The sequence below is a fragment of the Heloderma suspectum genome, chromosome 2 (genome assembly GCF_057233095.1).
Source record: "Heloderma suspectum isolate Gila_16-S chromosome 2, 16-S_ref, whole genome shotgun sequence".
NCBI classification, from domain to species: domain Eukaryota; kingdom Metazoa; phylum Chordata; class Lepidosauria; order Squamata; family Helodermatidae; genus Heloderma; species Heloderma suspectum.
Genome location: NC_139459.1, coordinates 292,250,177 through 292,267,930, shown reverse-complemented (window position 1 = coordinate 292,267,930; position 17,754 = coordinate 292,250,177). Strand labels below are relative to the sequence as shown.

Genomic DNA, 17,754 nt, shown 5'->3' with positions numbered 1-17,754 from the left:
AATAATAAAATGTGTAAAATCTTTAAAACAATAAATATGAAAGCAACATGAACAATACATACTATCAAGATCCCAGAAAGACTTAACTCAAGATCAAATATGAAATATGGCTTGATGGGGATGCTGGGAGTTGTAGGACTTTTTCTGTCTACAGATGCATAGGATTGCATGTTAACAGGGTAATCCTAGACATGTCTACCCGGAAGTAAGACCCATTGAGTTCAATGGGACTTACTCCCAGTTAAGTGTGTATAGGATTGCAGTCTAAATGTGTAGAGATGTAAGGTAGTGGGGCTCCCTAACAAGTCTGTTGTTGCTCCATTGTTCAGTTGCTGTGAACTACCCAGAGAGCTTTGGCTATTGGGTGGTACAGAAATGATAATGATGATGATAATAATAATAATATAATGTTCTATAGTTTTCTGTCAATGCAGAGAAGACTTTCCATGTGTGCTTGAAGACTGTAACTTTCAGGACTGTGGAACTCTAAGCATGTCCTCCTGTTATAATCAAATGTTAATAATCAGGAAAGTTCCTATGGGAACAAGCACGTAGCTAATGGGAAGCAAGACAAGCAGTATCTACAAGAATCTCCTATATTTGGACTTCAACATCAGAAACATACTTCCAACAGGGATATGCTCTGTACTGAATAAAATCCTTGCAGGTGACCACAACTCCACCTCTCTTATCCCCAAGGCCTAGGCTGGTATTGTACTGTATCCACCCAGAACCTACTGAGCCAGAAGGACCTCCAACACCATTCAGCCAAGGGGTTCAGCCAAGGGGTGGCAGAAATCTGCATCAATACCAGGGCTTTCTCTATCCAATTTCATTGTGGGATTAGATCGGGCTCTTTTACACAGTTGTTTCTATCTCATTACATTCCGTTCCTTACCTTTTCTTAGGGTGGCTATTTTTCCGCAAAAAGCATTACATGCACTGAGGTCACTGCAAAATTTCCTCCCTGGTGCTGCCCCTTTCCCTCCCCTTGCAGGTTACTGGTGGTTTGGTTGTGATTGTGATGGACGTGCAATGTGGGTAGACAGCAACCTCCACCGAACTGCCTGAACCCCGCCCCCGCAGGCACTGGCTTCCCGGCGAACTGCTGGCATGCTGGCCATTCTGTGTCGTGGAGTAAGCAGCCGAAGTCAGGAGCAAACGTCGGTGTGTTGCATTTAGTCACAGCGAGCCAACATGGCAGCAAGCTGGCAGGTCAGTATATCAGCACGCCCACCACCTGACATCACTGCCATTGTCATCATGACCACGCCCCCAACAAACCAAAGCAAAGCAAGTTTTTCATGCTACCTGTGAACTACACAGGCCGGCCATGGCACTCCTGTTGCACAGGCTGAAAAAGTACTGCATTTTTTTCCATTTGGGGATAACACTGGATAGGCAGGGGGAAATGGCGAGACAATCACTGGAAGGTTATGATGTTGTGTAATGGGCTTGCAAACTTCTGTGAGTGGCCAATCATGAATGTGCGATAAAATGCCGGGATAGAGATGCCCCAAGACTTTGTATTACACACCAGATTGGCACACTCATCCATAATTCAGTCATGTTTCATTAATACACATTAGCTTGAGGGCATGGGGCTCACCAAAAACCATATTGAATGTTTCTTGGTCTGGGAAGAGGACCAGATGGGGAAATAGTAATTAACCATTTGAGCTTCAATTTCTCTCTCTCTCTCTCTCTCTCTCTCTCTGAATTTTTCACAGTACAATTAAAAAGTAACTGAATCAATTAAGTCACCATAAAGTAAAAGTGCTGCTAAGTGAAAATAATGTAGAAAATAATGTATACAAATAACTTTGTAGAAGATCCGTTACTGCTATGTGATAGTAAAGTGAACTATTTTTTTAATCACTGACATAGTTGTGAAAAAGTTATGCTTTCTAAGTATGAACTCACAAAACAATTACAAGAGTGTATACTGATGTGATCCATTTGTAAAAACCTCTGATTTCCTCTGCCTGTCTCTTGTGTAATGGTGCCTAGTGTTTGAATGTTCAAACTACGGGTGAAGAGAACAGAAAGAAAGGAACTGAATAAACAGCTTATAGGTGACATAGACTAATATCTTAGCTTTCTTGCTTATAATCTAACAATTTCTTCTTCCTCCTAAGCATCTTTAATAGTCTCCTTACTTCTCCACAGGTTTTTTACTTAAGGCTTTTTTTTGTTCCAAGAAGGAAGAAAGAAGTTAATTGTCTGGCTATGAAAAACCCTTTCTTTTCAGCACCAGGCAAAAACATTTTTGTTTACCCAGGCATTTAAACTTTGAACATGTAAATTTCAAATGCTTGTCTGATTTTATCTGTTGTTTTACTATTTTTTATTGAGTTATCCATTTCTACATCACTCTGAAATCTTAAACTGGATGAAGAATGGTATATAAATGTTTAAAATAAATAAATAAAACAATTCCCAATTGTCCACAGACTCTATAGCAGGGGTGGACAACATGCAGCCTATGGGCCACATGTGACCCCCCCCCCCAGTCTCCCAGTGCAACCCCTGCCATCCCCCAACATTTTGGAGAATTACCCCCAAAATATATATATATAAAAAAATCTGCAACCAATTTTTTTGCAAACCAATTTTGACCCTTCTGGCATTCTGTAGCAGCTCTGGATGCCATTTGTTTTCTTACCCCCTGCTTTTCATCACCTATGTGTGTGAGTGTGTGTGTGCATGTGTGCGAGCACACAGCCCATGGGGGGAGAAGGGGTGAAGATGGTCCCAGGACCTATGCAGTTGCCCACCCCTGCTCTATAGCAATGTGTGTGCAGATGTTTGTGACCATACCTGGTTCCAGTAAAAAGGAAAGTGAATTATGAGTGACCTGTGTAGGAGGCACATTCACAATGAGAGAACAGAGACGTATCTTTGCTGGCACCCTGAAACCTAGAGAGCTCAGGAGGAGAATGTGGTAATGAGCTTCGGTATAGAAATGAAATAACTAATTAACTAACTAAAATGATGACAGGAGCACAGTCTGCAGCCTTCCACAAATCTTAGCCTTCCCATCTGTACTACTGCCTGGTAGTATCCATATCAATTGTTGCGGAGAGAACTGATGTCTTGAAGTCCTGCTTTTGGGCTTCCTTGGAGCATCGAGGTAGCTACTGTTGGAAATAAGATGTTGGACAAGCAGGAGAGCTGTTTTTATGTTTCCCCTTAAACTCCAACCTACTTACCTTCTTTTTGCTCTCTTTCTAGTCCAAATAGATAAACAACCAACAACCAAGCTAGTACATCTATGCTCCCCTGGCTTGGCCCACAAAACCTGGAAACAACCATATATCTGTTTTGGGGGAAGGGCCACTCCCCTTTTAGCCACAAAACAGCTGCTAAATGTGGTTCACCATAGTTTAAAACAGAATACAAAACTGCAAACAAATCAAATTAAATAACATTAAAAAGAACCAATAAAACAGCTAGTTGCAGCAGCATAGCTTTCAAAATGTTGCCCAATAGATCCCAGAGAGGTTTTTAGAGCCTTCCTAAAAGTTGATCACTGCCTTGTTGCGGCGAAGGGGCTTGCGTAACTCAGTGAAGCCATAAGCTATGCCGTGCAGGGCCACCCAAGACGGACAGGTCATGGCAGAGAGTTTGACAAAATGTGGTCCACTGGAGAAGGAAATGGCAACCTACTCCAGTATTCTTGCCAAGAAAACCCCATGGAACGTATCACAAGGCTAAAAGATATGACACCGGAAGATGAGCCCCTCAGGTCGGAAGGTGTCCAATATACTACTGGGGAAGAGCAGAGGGTATTTCCAAGTAGCACCAGAAAGAGTGAAGCGGCTGTGCCAAAGCCGAAAGCACACTCAGCTGTGGATGTGTCTGGTGGTGAAAAGAAAATCCGATGCTGTAAAGAACAATATTGTTTAGGAACCTGGAATGTCAGATCAATGAATTAAGGTAAGCTGGAGGTGGTCAAACATGAGATGGCAAGATTGAACATCGACATCTTGGGAATCAGCGAACTCAAATGGACAGGCATGGGCGAATTTAATTCAGGTGACCCTCATATCTACTACTGTGGGCAAGAATCCCTGAGAAGAAATGGAGTAGCACTCATAGTCAACAAAAGGGTGGGAAAAGCAGTACTGGGGTACAATCTTAAAAATGATAGAATGATCTCAGTACGAATCCAAGGCAAACCATTCAACATCACAGTAATTCAAGTCTATGCCCCAACCACTGATGCCGAAGAAGCTGAGGTTGATCGGTTCTATGAAGACCTACAACACCTTCTAGAACTAACACCAAAAAAAGATGTCCTCTTCATCATAGGGGATTGGAATGCTAAAGCAGGAAGTCAAGAAATCACCGGGATAACAGGCAGGCATGGCTTTGGTATACAAAATGAAGCAGGACAAAAGCTAATAGAGTTTTGCCAAGAGAACACGCTGATCATAGCAAACACTCTTTTCCATCAGCACAAGAGACGACTCTACACATGGACATCACCAGATGGTCAATATCAAAATCAGATTGATTATGTCCTTTGCAGCCAAAGATGGAGAAGCTCTATACAGTTAGTAAAAACAAGACCTGGAGCTGACCGTGGCTCAGATCATGAGCTGCTTCTTGCAAAATTTCGGCTTAAATTGAAGAATGTAGGGAAAACCACTAAACCATTCAGGTATGACCTAAATCATATTCCTTATGAATATACAGTGGAAGTGAGGAATAGATTTAAGGGATTAGACCTGATAGACAGAGTTCCTGAGGAACTATGGATGGAGGTCCGTAACATTGTTCAGGAGGCAGCAACTCAATCCATCCCAAAGAAAAAGAAGTGCAAGAAAGCAAAGTGGCTGTTTGATGAGGCTTGACAAGTAGCTGAGGAAAGAAGGGAAGCGAAAAGGAAGGGAGAAAGGGGAAGATATATCCAACTGAATGCAGAGTTCCAGAGAATAGCAAGGAGAGACAAGAAGGCCTTCTTAAATGAACAATGCAAAAAAATCGAGGAAAACAACAGAATGGGAAAGACTAGAGATCTCTTCAAGAAAATTGGAGATCTCAAGGGAACGTTTTGTGCAAAGACGGGCATGATAAAGGACAAAGAAGGCAGGGACCTAACAGAAGCAGATGAGATTAAGAAGAGGTGGCAAGAATACACAGAAGAACTATACAGGAAAGATCTGAATGTCCTTGATAGCCATGATAGTGCGCTCACTGAAATTGAGCCAGACATCCTCGAGAGTGAAGTCAAGTGGGCCTTAGGAAGCATTAGTAACAACAAAGCCAGCGGAGATGACAGTATTCCAGCTGAGCTATTTAAACTCCTAAAAGATGATGCTGTTAAAGTGCTGCATTCAATATGCCAACACATTTGGAACACTCAACAATGGCTGCAGGACTGGAAAAGGTCAGTTTACATTCCAGTTCCAAAGAAGGGCAATGCCAAAGAGTGTTCAAACTATCGCACAATTGCACTCATTTCACATGCCAGCAAGGTGATGCTCAAAATCCTACAAGCTAGGCTTCAGCAGTATGTGAACCGAGAACTACCGGAAGTACAAGCGGGGTTTCGAAGAGGCAGAGGAACTAGAGATCAAATCACCAACTTTCGCTGGATCATGGAGAAAGCAAGAGAATTCCAGAAAAACGTCTATTTCTGCTTCATTGACTACGCTAAAGCCTTTGATTGTGCGGATCACAACAAACTGTGGCAAATTCTTAAAGCGATGGGAGTACCAGACCACCTTACCTGTCTCCTGAGAAACCTGTACGAAGGTCAAGAAGCAACAGTAAGAACCAGACATGGAACAACCGAGTGGTTCAAAATTGGGAAAGGAGTACGACAAGGCTGCATATTGTCACCCTGCTTATTTAACTTATATGCAGAGTACATCATGAGAAACGCCGGGTTGGATGAATCACAGCTTGGAATTAAGATTGCTGGGAGAATTATCAACAACCTCCGATATGCAGACGATACCACCCTAATGGCAGAAAGCGAAGAGGATCTAAAGAGCCTCTTGTTGAGGGTGAAAGAGGAGAGTGCAAAAGCTGGTTTGAAACTCAACATTAAAAAAACTAAGATCATGGCATCTGGCCCCATCACTTCCTGGCATATAGAAGGGGAAGAAATGGAAGCAGTAACAGATTTTACTCTCTTGGGCTCCAAGATCACCGCAGACGGTGACTGTAGCCATGAAATTAAAAGACGCTTGCTCCTTGGGAGGAAAGCTATGGCAAACCTAGACAGCATAGTAAGAAGCAGAGACATCACCTTGCCGACAAAGGTCCATCTAATCAAAGCTATGGTTTTCCAAGTAGTAATGTATGGCTGTGGGAGCTGGACTATAAGGAAGGCTGAGTGCTGAAGAATTGATGCTTTCGAACTGTGGTGCTGGAGAAGACTGTTACGAGTCCCCTGGACTGCAAGGAGGTCAGATCAGTCAATCCTAAAGGAAATCAACCCTGACTGTTCATTGGAAGGACAGATACTGAAGCTGAAATATTTTGGCCACCTAATGCGCAGAGAAAACTCTCTGGAAAAGACCCTGATGCTGGGAAAGACTGAAGGCAAAAGGAGAAGGGGACGGCAGAGAATGAGATGGCTAGATAGTATCACCGATGCAATGAATATGAACTTGAGCACACTCCGGGAGAGAGCGGAGGACAGGAAGGCCTGGTGTGCTATGGTCCATGGGGTCACAAAGAGTCGGACATGACTGAACAACTGAACAACAAAAAGTTTGAAGATGATGAGAATTTCAAAGCAGAGCATTCCATGCAACAGGTGCCACAAGAGAGAATAGCCTGCTTCTTATTGTCTTCAGCTGAACCACAGATAGCTGAGAACTTCAGGTCAAGGCCTCATCATACATTCTAGACCTAGACAGAGCAGTGGGGCACACACACATATACACACACACCTTTCCCCAAACTTGCCATTTTCTTTCCATCTTTTTTAATAAACATTAAATAATAAACATTAATAAGCACGGCACTTTCCCTCTGGCTGCACCCAACATCTGCTCTCATCTCAGCCTGGAAAACTACATCGAGTTGAAAGAAGTGGGAAAGAGTCATGCTCTTCTCACTCTCCTGTCACCTCAATGCACTTTTGGAGGCTGAGGCTGATCAAGAAGGTAAAAAGACAGAGGAGCACCGAGGCTTCACAGATGCTAGGGAGGTCTTCATGGGTGCCATGATGCCTGCAGGCACAGCACAGGGAACCACAGTGTTAATGGAATCAACTTTCCTGACCTCTTCTCTCTGCTGCAGCCCCAGTGCCCCACTGAAAAGCTGATGCTGAGGGATGGAGAACCCTCAGGAATGGTGTGGGACATGGTGTGTGGACTGGACATGGAGGGGGAGTCAGTGAAAACTGCAAACCTCCCTTTGTGAGAGTAAATGTATCTTTCTGCTCCCACTAGACCTCTCTTGGTTTCTAGATAGTCTACATCCTAGGACAGATTGATTTACCATAATGCAAGTGCATCCCAATCCATCTGCTAAATAACCCAAGGTGGCTTGTGTTTTGTCTGAATTAGAGAATGTTTGTTTATCCCACAAACCACTAGAGACAGACATTCAACTGTTCAGTAGCATATGCTAATATACAGGAAATCTGATATATTTTATGGCTAAAAAAAGGATATATTATTATATTCTTAATTTCCCATTTTTACGTAAAGATGTAATTTTCTTGGGAAATGGCTACCTATAAATCTTGCACCAAAGCAATAATGGCGAGTTCACTTAGAAAGGAAAGCAGAAGGGCTAGGAAAATACGACGCAAGTATTTTGATCCTCAGCCTGGGAAAGCACAACATGATACAGTTGTGCTTTCCCACAAGCAGTGCCATTTACTGGGATATGTGGCTTTGCCCAATTATTTAAGTGTGTTCCAGAATGGATTGCACACTCTGAATCACCTATCCAAAAAAAGCTAAGTGGAAACTTTAGGCAGAGAGATATTTCCTATTATCTCAACAACAACAACAACAACATGCTGATAGAGAAAAGGCATTCATTGTACCTCAAAAATATAATCCTTCCCATCCTTGCCATGAACTGCTTTGACAGCACATATGTCCAAACCTCCAAACATCTCAGAACAGCTGTCAATCCAAAGCTTGTACCTGGAATGCGAAGAGAAGCTCCCATTAGTCTGAAACATGATCTTGTTATAATACAATCTAGCCATATAGCTTTGATTTAGACTGCATCCCATATTATTCCTCCCACCACACATATTTTAAGAGGAGTGGCCCGAAAATGTTTAACATTCACATTTTTTACATATATGAATGGTCAGATGCAGCAACAGGAGCACACGTATCCTTGGCATTAAGTTTTTTAAAAATAATCACCAGCAAGCTGTGTGGTTCTGTCAACTTATACATTACGTCCTCCAAATAACTATGGCCATAGTTTTTGTGTGTGGTATATGTCTGTGCGTTTTGCCCCAAGGTTTTTTTTTTTTTTTGGCGTGTTTGCCTTCTGTTAAATAGGTATTTTGCTATGCTTTGTGCGATAAAATATGTGGGTTGGCATTTGGAGCTCAGACCCCACATCTGCTTTGTACTGAGGGCTTTTCCACATGAGGCTGCTTTTCTACACAATCCACTGCATCTACTTTCAGTTTTGTCACAGAATTGAGATCTGAGACCTACATGAGGAACATTTTCTTTCCTGCTTTTCTGCTACTTAACCCCTAGGTGGCACTATGGTATAGTGGAATAGCACAAATATACACATTGAAACAGCATTTTGTTCCTTCCATCAGAAATAATATCCCATTTTCCCTGCTCTAAAAAAACTTGCTGAAAGTGCTGTTTACAAACAGAAGTGAAGCTGGAGGGTTTGACAACATTGTTGAAAGAACCCATAAATTAACACGAGTAGAGGAATGATGAGTGCATGATAAATGCCTCAGGCAAAAATCCTCTCATTTTTTGGACTAGTTACTTGTCTGTGAGCCTCATCTTTTTGACTTCTGTGAAATGGATGCTGGAGCAGAAAACTGTGGGTTCAAAAGAGTGGTTTTGTGCTTTGGAGCTCAGGCCCCCATCTTCCTACACAAATTACTTCTCTTTTAGGCTCACCAGTTTGCCTTCTTGGGCAGGGGTATTTTGTTCCCCTTTGCCATACCCACAATGGCAGCCATTTTGAGAATATGCCTCCTAGCAGCCATTTTGAGAGAGAGTCCATGACTCTGTCTCAAAATTTGAAATGTGCTTGCTGATCCAAAAAGATCGGGGACCTCTGATATATAGTACAGATGTTACTATTTGAAGTTTGTTCCAGCAGAAAGGTTTCTCTTTAAAGAAAAAAGCTAAACGTAGATATTTGCAAAAATGTTGTGAAAAATTATTGATGAAATCTTATGTAATATAAGGAATGGCTCTTTATTTCTCGAACTTCATTTCTGAGGGTTTTTTTGGGGGGATGCATGCCAAATTCAACATCTGTAAAAGTGCTGATTGTAGTGATTGAGTTTATTTGTTTATAAACCACTCTTGCTGTAAAGTGCTATAGTCATTTGAATCTAGGAGAAGTGTTCCTTCTTTTAATGGTAAATCTGGAGAAAAACCAAGCCAAACAAAGAAAGCTGATTTTGAAAGGCCTTTCCTATGAAACCAAAGAAACTCTGAGATTTTATTGAAGGCAGTTTTCATATAAGTACAAAATGGATGGGAAAAGATACTGAGCATGGAAGGGTTGTCATGAACTTAAGGACTGCCACATAAAAGCATGTCTGCATAGTATGTTTTGGGGGGTCGGATGCAACCCAATGCAGATCTATAGCATGGATTTTCAAAGGTTGCATACATCAAAGGGGCCACTTCCAGATTCCACCATTTGGTCATCTTTTCCTCTCAAACTAGATGTGATGTGTACTCTTTTTGTCTCCTGTGATAAATAAAAGCAATCTCACAGGGTTCCTGTACAATTTCCCTGTAGGGTTAAAAAGCAACCGGGAGGAGTGATTTTGAGTGGACAAATCACAGGCTGGGAAAGGATTTGACAACCCCTTCTCCTTGTTCCACTTTTCACTTAAAAATAAATGTTGATAGTTACATGCATCTCCCATGTAACATCTAGTTTGGCTGTCTGAAGGGAGTAGGGAGGAATTTATCAACTATACCCATAATAAACCTTCACAATGTGGAGTAATCATCCTCTCAGTTTACAATTTTCTGGGAGCTGTGGCTCATTACCTATCTCCTTTAACCCTTCAAGACATGACGTGTCCTTGACTTATCCCTGCAATTTCTACAAGTGCAACTGGATAGCTCATAGTTTACAAACTCAAAGATGAATTTTTAAAAAGACTGCTTTAATAAAGTAATGTTTGAAAACTCTGTTTCTTTGTTTTTTACTTTAGAGCACAGAACACCTAATGTTATAAGCTGTTAGCATGAACAATCTAGTATCTAGGAACCTCGTATCATTAAAACTAGGGCTGTGCATGGATCCCCCCCCCCCGCTTAGTTTTGGATGCTGATTTGGATGTTCTGAAGTGGCCCCACTTTGCTTCAGACTGATCTGGACCCCATCCTCTTTGACTTGAATCCGAAACGAGGTTTGGATATCCAAATCACTAATTTTTGATGTTTTCCCATTGACTTGCATGGGAAAACACAAACGGCCATAACTTTTTTCAGTTTTCAGGATACATTCATGACATTTGGGGAACTTTCCGCCCCCTTGGAGGGGATCCATCTGCCAAATTTCAGACAGTTTGGCCTAGCAGTTGTTGTGCTAGGCGCAGGTGAAATTTGATTTTTTCCACAAAAAGTATGAAAGCAAAGAGCTATACCTTTTTGCTGGTTGCACAGAGGTGCATGACATATGGGGAACTCTCAGCCCCCCTGGGGGGATCTCATCTGCCAAATTTCAGACAGTTTGGCCTAGTAGCTTCTGTGCTAGACACAGGTGAAATGTGCTGTCCTGAGAAACTCAAACCAAACTAAGAAGGGATAATAATCAGAGCAGTTAGGTGTGTTGAAGCGGAGGTGGTCACTGTCCCTAATCTCTGCTGTAGGTTTCTTTGAAGTGCAAACCCTTTCCCCTAGTACTTCCTACTCAGAATCACAGTTGATGACCTCAGGCTTTCTTTGGCTGAATTTGGAATACACACATTACCTGGCAGGCAGACTGGAAGAGTAGTTTGTTTTTGTAGTAATGTGCTTTTTTTTTTTTTTTTAGCACGCACAAAATGAATATTTTATATTTATTTTATATTTTAATAAAAATATTAGCCATACCACACCTGCCAAATTTCAGAAAGTTTTTAATTAAAGAAATGATGCAAATGCATGGAAGGAACTGAGAGTATAGTGCACATCATTATCCAGTTTATATTTATACATGCAGTTGGTGATCTGGTTGGGCACTGGAAACTTCCCCCTTGTGGACCCATACTTCCCCCACCCCATCTCCTCCTAAGCTTCTTGGGGGTGAGAGACAAAGAGCTTGCAGGAGTTCCAGCACTACCATCCTTCTGCTTGCCCCTGCTGCCAGCCTGCTGGGACGTGGGGGCCTCTTCCCCAAGCAAGATCGACTGGTGCAGCCTCCTTAAGTGCAGGAGCAAGCTGCTGGTGGTGTAGTGCCCTGGCTGTTTTCCACTGCTCAGAGATGCCTTGCAGTGGCAGCAGATGGCAGTGCTGGGATCCACTCCCACCTCAAAGTGGTCCCACACAATGCTGCCCTGACATTTCTGTGGAAACAGAGACTGCCTGCCTTGGGTCTCATGAGCAGAATGGGTGTGGTGACCTGAGAATGAAAGGTAAAACCAATTTCAGAAGGATGGGGAGAGATGAGGGAAACTCAAAGTACTGTTTTTCTTAAAGAAACAGAATAGTTCAGTTGAGACAAACACACCCCCCCCCTCTAGCCAAATAACTTCAGACAGAGCCCTCTAACACTACCAGAATTATCTCTTTTGCAATGAGCAAGCACAGCTGTACAGATTGAAAAGATGGGGTGGGGTGGAGTGGGGGAAAGCTAAGCCACTAAAGTGAATTCTTCTGGTTTTTAAAGTGAATAAATAAGAATTAAAGGTAAAAACCTATTAAAGAAGGGTGGGGTGGGTGAAATAAAGAACAAGAGAGGAAATTCAAACTCAGTACGACATGTTTGGTTTTTAAAATAATCTACAAATGAAAGAAAGAATAACTGAATTCAGATTGGGAATAAAGAAAGGCACACAAAGCTGCACACACAGGATCTCTCTCTAATCTATCTCTAACAACCACCACTTAAGCAGCATGCGCCCTCTCACACAATGAAACAAAACCAAGCAAGCAGGCTGATCTCTCCGCTCTAGTATTCCCTCCCCTCCTCCACCACTGTCACTGACTGGAGACTGCTGGTTATGTTCAGCCCTAATTTGGCAACTAGAGTTGCCATTCACCAAAGCTCACTGCCTCCTCCTCTTCCCTGATCTCTTGCAAGTTGATACATTTCGCACTAGGCTGTCTGGGCTGCTCAGAACACATCATAAGAGCTCTGAATCACCTCTGAATAAGCCTGCTTCACTTTGTTATTCGGGCTTCGGACCGAAGCGGTGGACAGCATAGTTAAAACTTAACCATCATGACCTGAATAGGATATTTCTTGGATTGTAACAATACAAAGTTAAAAGTCTAATTTAAAAATTCCTAGTCAATGTCTGTTTGAAGGCAGGTTCTTATGCTACATTTTGTAAGGCACACATTCTGAATCAGACAAGGAGCTTTTCTACAAGAGGCTATAATTGGCTTATGTACTTTCAGTTTTATTGCCAAATTGAGATCCAAGAGCTACACAAACACTGTTTCCTTTCCTGCTTTTCCACTACATAACCTCTAGGTAGCACTTTGGTATAGCAGAATAGTGCAAATGCACAATGGATAAAGCAGTTTCTTTTACTTTTCCAATTAAATACCACATTTTCCCTTCTCTAAAAACTCATAGAAAGTGCTCTTTAGATACAGAAGTGAAACTGGAGGGTCACATCATCGACTAATCCCGTAAACAACCATGAGTAGGGAATGACAAGCGCATGATAAATGCCTTATGTAGAAAAGCCCAAAGGGTACATGTAAGTATAAATTGCTTCTTTTGCCTTTACACAGACAAGGAGCCCTAATCCTTTTTCCAAGTGTTGTTCCCATGTATTTTAAATGGAAGTAGTAACATACACAGCCATACACACTTCACACATTAAACATGTATTTTGTCCATAACTGAGTACAAAATATGGTTGGAGAAGATGTGTGTAGTTATGTATGACAGTCTTTTCCTATACGACCTGATTTTGCATAGTCACCTAGCAGTAATGTGGATTCCAATTCTGTGATGAGTCTCAGCACATGTTTTGGTTTTCCTGCACTCCTACAGAGAGACATCCTGGCTGTTGTTGGCCATGTCTGGCAACAGGAAGGTGCACCTGTAAAGCCTGTGTTGAACCTCTGTATGAATCTCCACCAAGAACCCTCTACAGTCATTCTCCATGGGGGAAGCAGGACAGCAACACTGGACCCAACTCCAACCTTTGCATGTAGAGCCTGAAGGTCTAAAATGGGGCATCTACATACATACAGCTGTATGCACAAACATTAAGAGGGCTAGCAGGGCATGCAGTGTTGGGGTTGTTGTCCTTCTCGCTTTTCAATGCATACATTGTAAACATGGAGAATGACTGAAGAGCACTAAGTCGAATGCAGAATGTCATAGTGGAAATAACGGTGAATGTAATGCTGAGAAACACAGGCATCCTTGATATCAGGTTGATACTAATTTTAAAAAGGAAGGCAGTATATCAGTTTAATCAGTGCTTTTTTTCCTGGTGGAACTCCCCAGAACTGAATTCCGGCACCTTTTCTTCTATATAGTGTTTGTCCACTATTTTAATGCTCTTTATTACAATCTAATCACCATCTATTCCCGAGGAAGTGTAATCCAAGAGTTCTGGTACCCTTTTCTCCAGAAAAAAAAAAGCACTGGGTTTAATATATATCTACATGATATCCAGAGTTTGGTTTTAGGTAGGGATCAATGGTGATGGAAAGTTAAAGCTGAAAAGCATAAAAGCTCTTCGATAATTAACTATCAGAGTGTCTGGTAATAGAAAAAAGGGCTGGGTTGGCTGCTCCTAATCCATCCAACCTTTGGGCAGATGCTGCTGAGTGATACTGGCACAAGTTGGCCGTATTTCACATCAACAACCACACCCCTAACCTTTTCAGCTATGTCATATATCAAGCACAGTGTATCCTCTATCTGGAAGTGGGCCATAGCTCAGTAGTAGAGCACAGACTTTGCATGCAGAAGTTTCCAGGTTCAATCCCCAGCTTTTCCAGGTAGGGCAGGAATAAAACCCTGCCTGAAGTCCTGGAGAGCTGTTGCCAGTCAGTGTCAACAATAATAAGCCACATGGACCAATGATTTGACTCAGTATAAGGCAGCTTCCTATGTTCCTAAGTTATTTATATTTTTAAATTAAATTATTCCTTATTAAATTCCTTGTTTACCTATCAGACATGGCAATTTGTTCCAACATTGCAGATCCTGTGTTTGTCTTCCAGTTTCCAGATAAAGAAGTCCTCCTGTGGAGAAATATAAATGCCTAAGTAAGGAGCACTCTGACGATGTCATTTTGTTTTATTATTATTCATTTTTTAGACATGTTTTTGTAATTTTTAATAATAAGCATGCAAAGCAACTTACAAAAAGCACGAAGTCAAGCAAACAATACATGTTTTCAACTATTTTTTCTGAACATAGGCATTTAATTTGATGTGAACAGGGAAGACAGTGCTCATGAAAATAAACATATTGTACACTGAGTTAAGCCATAGTTGTCTATCCTGAATCAGATAAGGAATTTGAACCTTTAGAAAAGAACAAAATTAAGGAAATGACCTCAATGCAGCTGTGTTAAACGTGAGAATATTTCTGTTCTACTTAGAAAAATAGTAACCTGGATGTATCCCATAATTTGTGTTCTGTAGCAGTAATTGTATGACTTTTTAAAGAGTTGTGTCGTTCGTCATCACTGTGAGGTCTGGATCTATACTGCAATTTAGACCAGTGTGCTTCTGCATAATATTAATACGGATTCAGTATATTGTTTTGGGAGAAAGACAAGATTATATGAGAAAATTTGACAAGTTTCTATGTGTGCGATGTGCTCCTACTGTGTTTGTTTCTTTTTCACCCCAGTCATTTTCTTGAAACAATGATGTATTGATCTTAATGTCCATATGTATGAATCCCTAAACATTTGCAAGAACTGTGGTATTGGACATGATCCCAAAATATATTCCAGTTATCTCGCTAGTTGTAATTAGCCATCTACAATGTGAGTTTTGTGCTCACAACCACATATACAACAGATGATTACAATACAAGAGGTTTGGATAGGAGCTTTAAAGCTATAAAAACAGCTGATATTTCCTGTGGCAGCTCTTCAAGTAATTATTCCTTGCTTGTATTAAAAGCATGCGCGTGCACACAGACACACAAAGGAATGAAAAACACCTGTGGAACATCAAGCTACAGATGAAACATATCTAATACATATGAGGCATGATAGAAGTTTCACATTGATCTTGATCTTATAACCTATAATAATTGATTATTAGTGTGATTTAGCTGTGAAAGCCAAAGGAAATATTCTCAAAGGTCATAATATCCTGCCAGATATTCCTTCCCTTGATAAAGTGTAATTGAAAACAAAAAAGATATGTAGAACATTAAATCTACTTGCATTGCTACTTGAAATTGAATCAAAACTGTACAAGTTACAAATTACTGTAAGTACAAGTATGAAACAGAGAAACTCATCACACAGTGGCTTCTCACGAAAACACTTTTATGTCTGCTCTAGTCCCTGTCTCTGTCCAGATTTGCAAGGATGAGTGGGTTCACAGGGACAATATTGCCTCAGAATTATTTAGTGCCATAGTTACAGTGGGTGTATTTAAAATAAAATATTATATCCTGTAAGATATGAGACCTGGTCCCAAGAGCCACCATATGCAATCACTGGCTCCTGGTCCATTTCTGAGCTTAATGCAAAGTCCTGATTTAACCTTTAACACTCTATACAGCTTGGGGACTAGCCTAGGTACCTAAACGACATCCTATTTTCACATCTGCCCACCCAAGCTCTGATTTTTCAGAGGAATTTCTAGAGGTGTCCTCATCTTCTGAGGTGAGTGGTGCCCACCTTGGAATTCCCTCTCCCGAGACGCTCACCTGGTTTTGGTGCTAGATGGGGACCTTCTTATTTACCCCGGCATTTAATGCTCGCTTTTAACCCGGTCTTAATTCTTCTAATGATTCAAATTCAGCAGTGGGACGAATAGATTTCCAGGGCAATTCTCATTTTTTTATATACTTATTGTGGTTTTATCCTCACTGTTCCAATAAGACTACTCCAATGCACTTTATGTGGGGCTGCCCTTGAAGATGACTTGGACGTTGTGACTAGTGCAAAATGCAGCAGCTCGACTGTTGCCTGGAACATCATGTAAAGATCATATAATTCCAGTTTTAAAGGAATTGCACTGGCTGCCAATATGCTTCCAGTCAGAATTCAAGGTTCTGGTGATGACATTTAAAGCCCTAAGCAACTTGGGACCTTGATATTTGAGGGAGTGCCTCTACCTACATATGCCTGCCTGAGGACTGAGATCTGTTGGAGGGGGCCTCCTCTTCATCCCACCAGTGTGAGACATATACTATGGTGGGACGTGGGAGAGGGCTGGTTGTGGAATGCCCCTTGAGGCCCAATCGGCACAGGCATTGGTTTTGTTTCAGGACCAAGTTAAAACATAGCTGTTCACCAAAGTCTTTGCGGGCTAACTTAATTCCCTAAAGTTGCACATTATTTTAACTGTTTTATTGTTTTAGATTTTCTAATTGGCATTAGCTTGTTTAATGGTTTAATAAGCTTTTAGCTGTTTAAATTATTCATTGTTTTATACTGTTTAAATTGATTTTATCTGTATGCTGCCCTGAGATCTTAATGATATAGGGAAGGATACAAATGTCTTAAACAAACAAATAAATATAAGGACTCATAGCTTGAGAGTTATCGTCTTTCCTTGGATTTAAACTTGCTCCTCTTTTTATTTGGAGAGAGCTTTGTGTCTCCCTATTACAAGCAAACATTCTAAAACATGTCACAAAACTAACAGAATTACTTGGGATGTCTGAAATGAATGAAAAGTGATGTGAACAGCTTTTAAAGATGTCCATCAGAGCTGTACTGCAGAAGGAGGAGGAGGCAGGTCAAGTGCAGTAGGGCTAAAGGTTATGACAGAAAGGTTCCATTGAGTCAGGAACCTGCTAAAGTGAAAATACGCGATAAAACAGGAATGGGAAATAAATAGATTTACGTAGTCATTGTTGCTAAGCCAGTGAATGCAATAAAAGTATTGAGAATGGAATGACTGCCTCCACTAAAAAGACAGTGGAAACAGAGCATAGGATTTATTTTATAATTTGTTCCCATTATACTAGAGAGTTTCCTAGTATGGAATGAAATGAAATGACAGGGCCCAAGTGAAATGACAGTAATGATGCACTTAAGATCATTTAATGTAGATTAGTTACCCCTTAAACATCCTTTAACAACTCCCTGAAGGTCCGCATATAATACAGTCCTCATTTCAAGCTCCACAGGAAATATAATCTTGATGGTGCTGCTACATATTCAATTGTACTGCCTCTCAGGAGTCAGAAGCATCTAAATATACATATATGCTTAGCAGC

The 17,754-nt window shown here is 41.2% G+C and overlaps 1 protein-coding gene across 1 annotated transcript in view; it reads right to left on the bottom strand.

Annotated features, from left to right (window-relative positions):
- SYN2 (synapsin II) overlaps nt 1–17,754 on the bottom strand; it is a 323,398-nt gene that overhangs the window by 29,129 nt on the left and 276,515 nt on the right. The window contains exons 8-9 of the mRNA XM_084832467.1: nt 14,505–14,579; nt 8,021–8,123 (exon numbers count right to left, since the gene is read on the bottom strand). Coding sequence (XP_084688593.1) covers nt 8,021–8,123; nt 14,505–14,579 — 178 coding nt within the window. The remainder of the gene's footprint in view (nt 1–8,020; nt 8,124–14,504; nt 14,580–17,754) is intronic.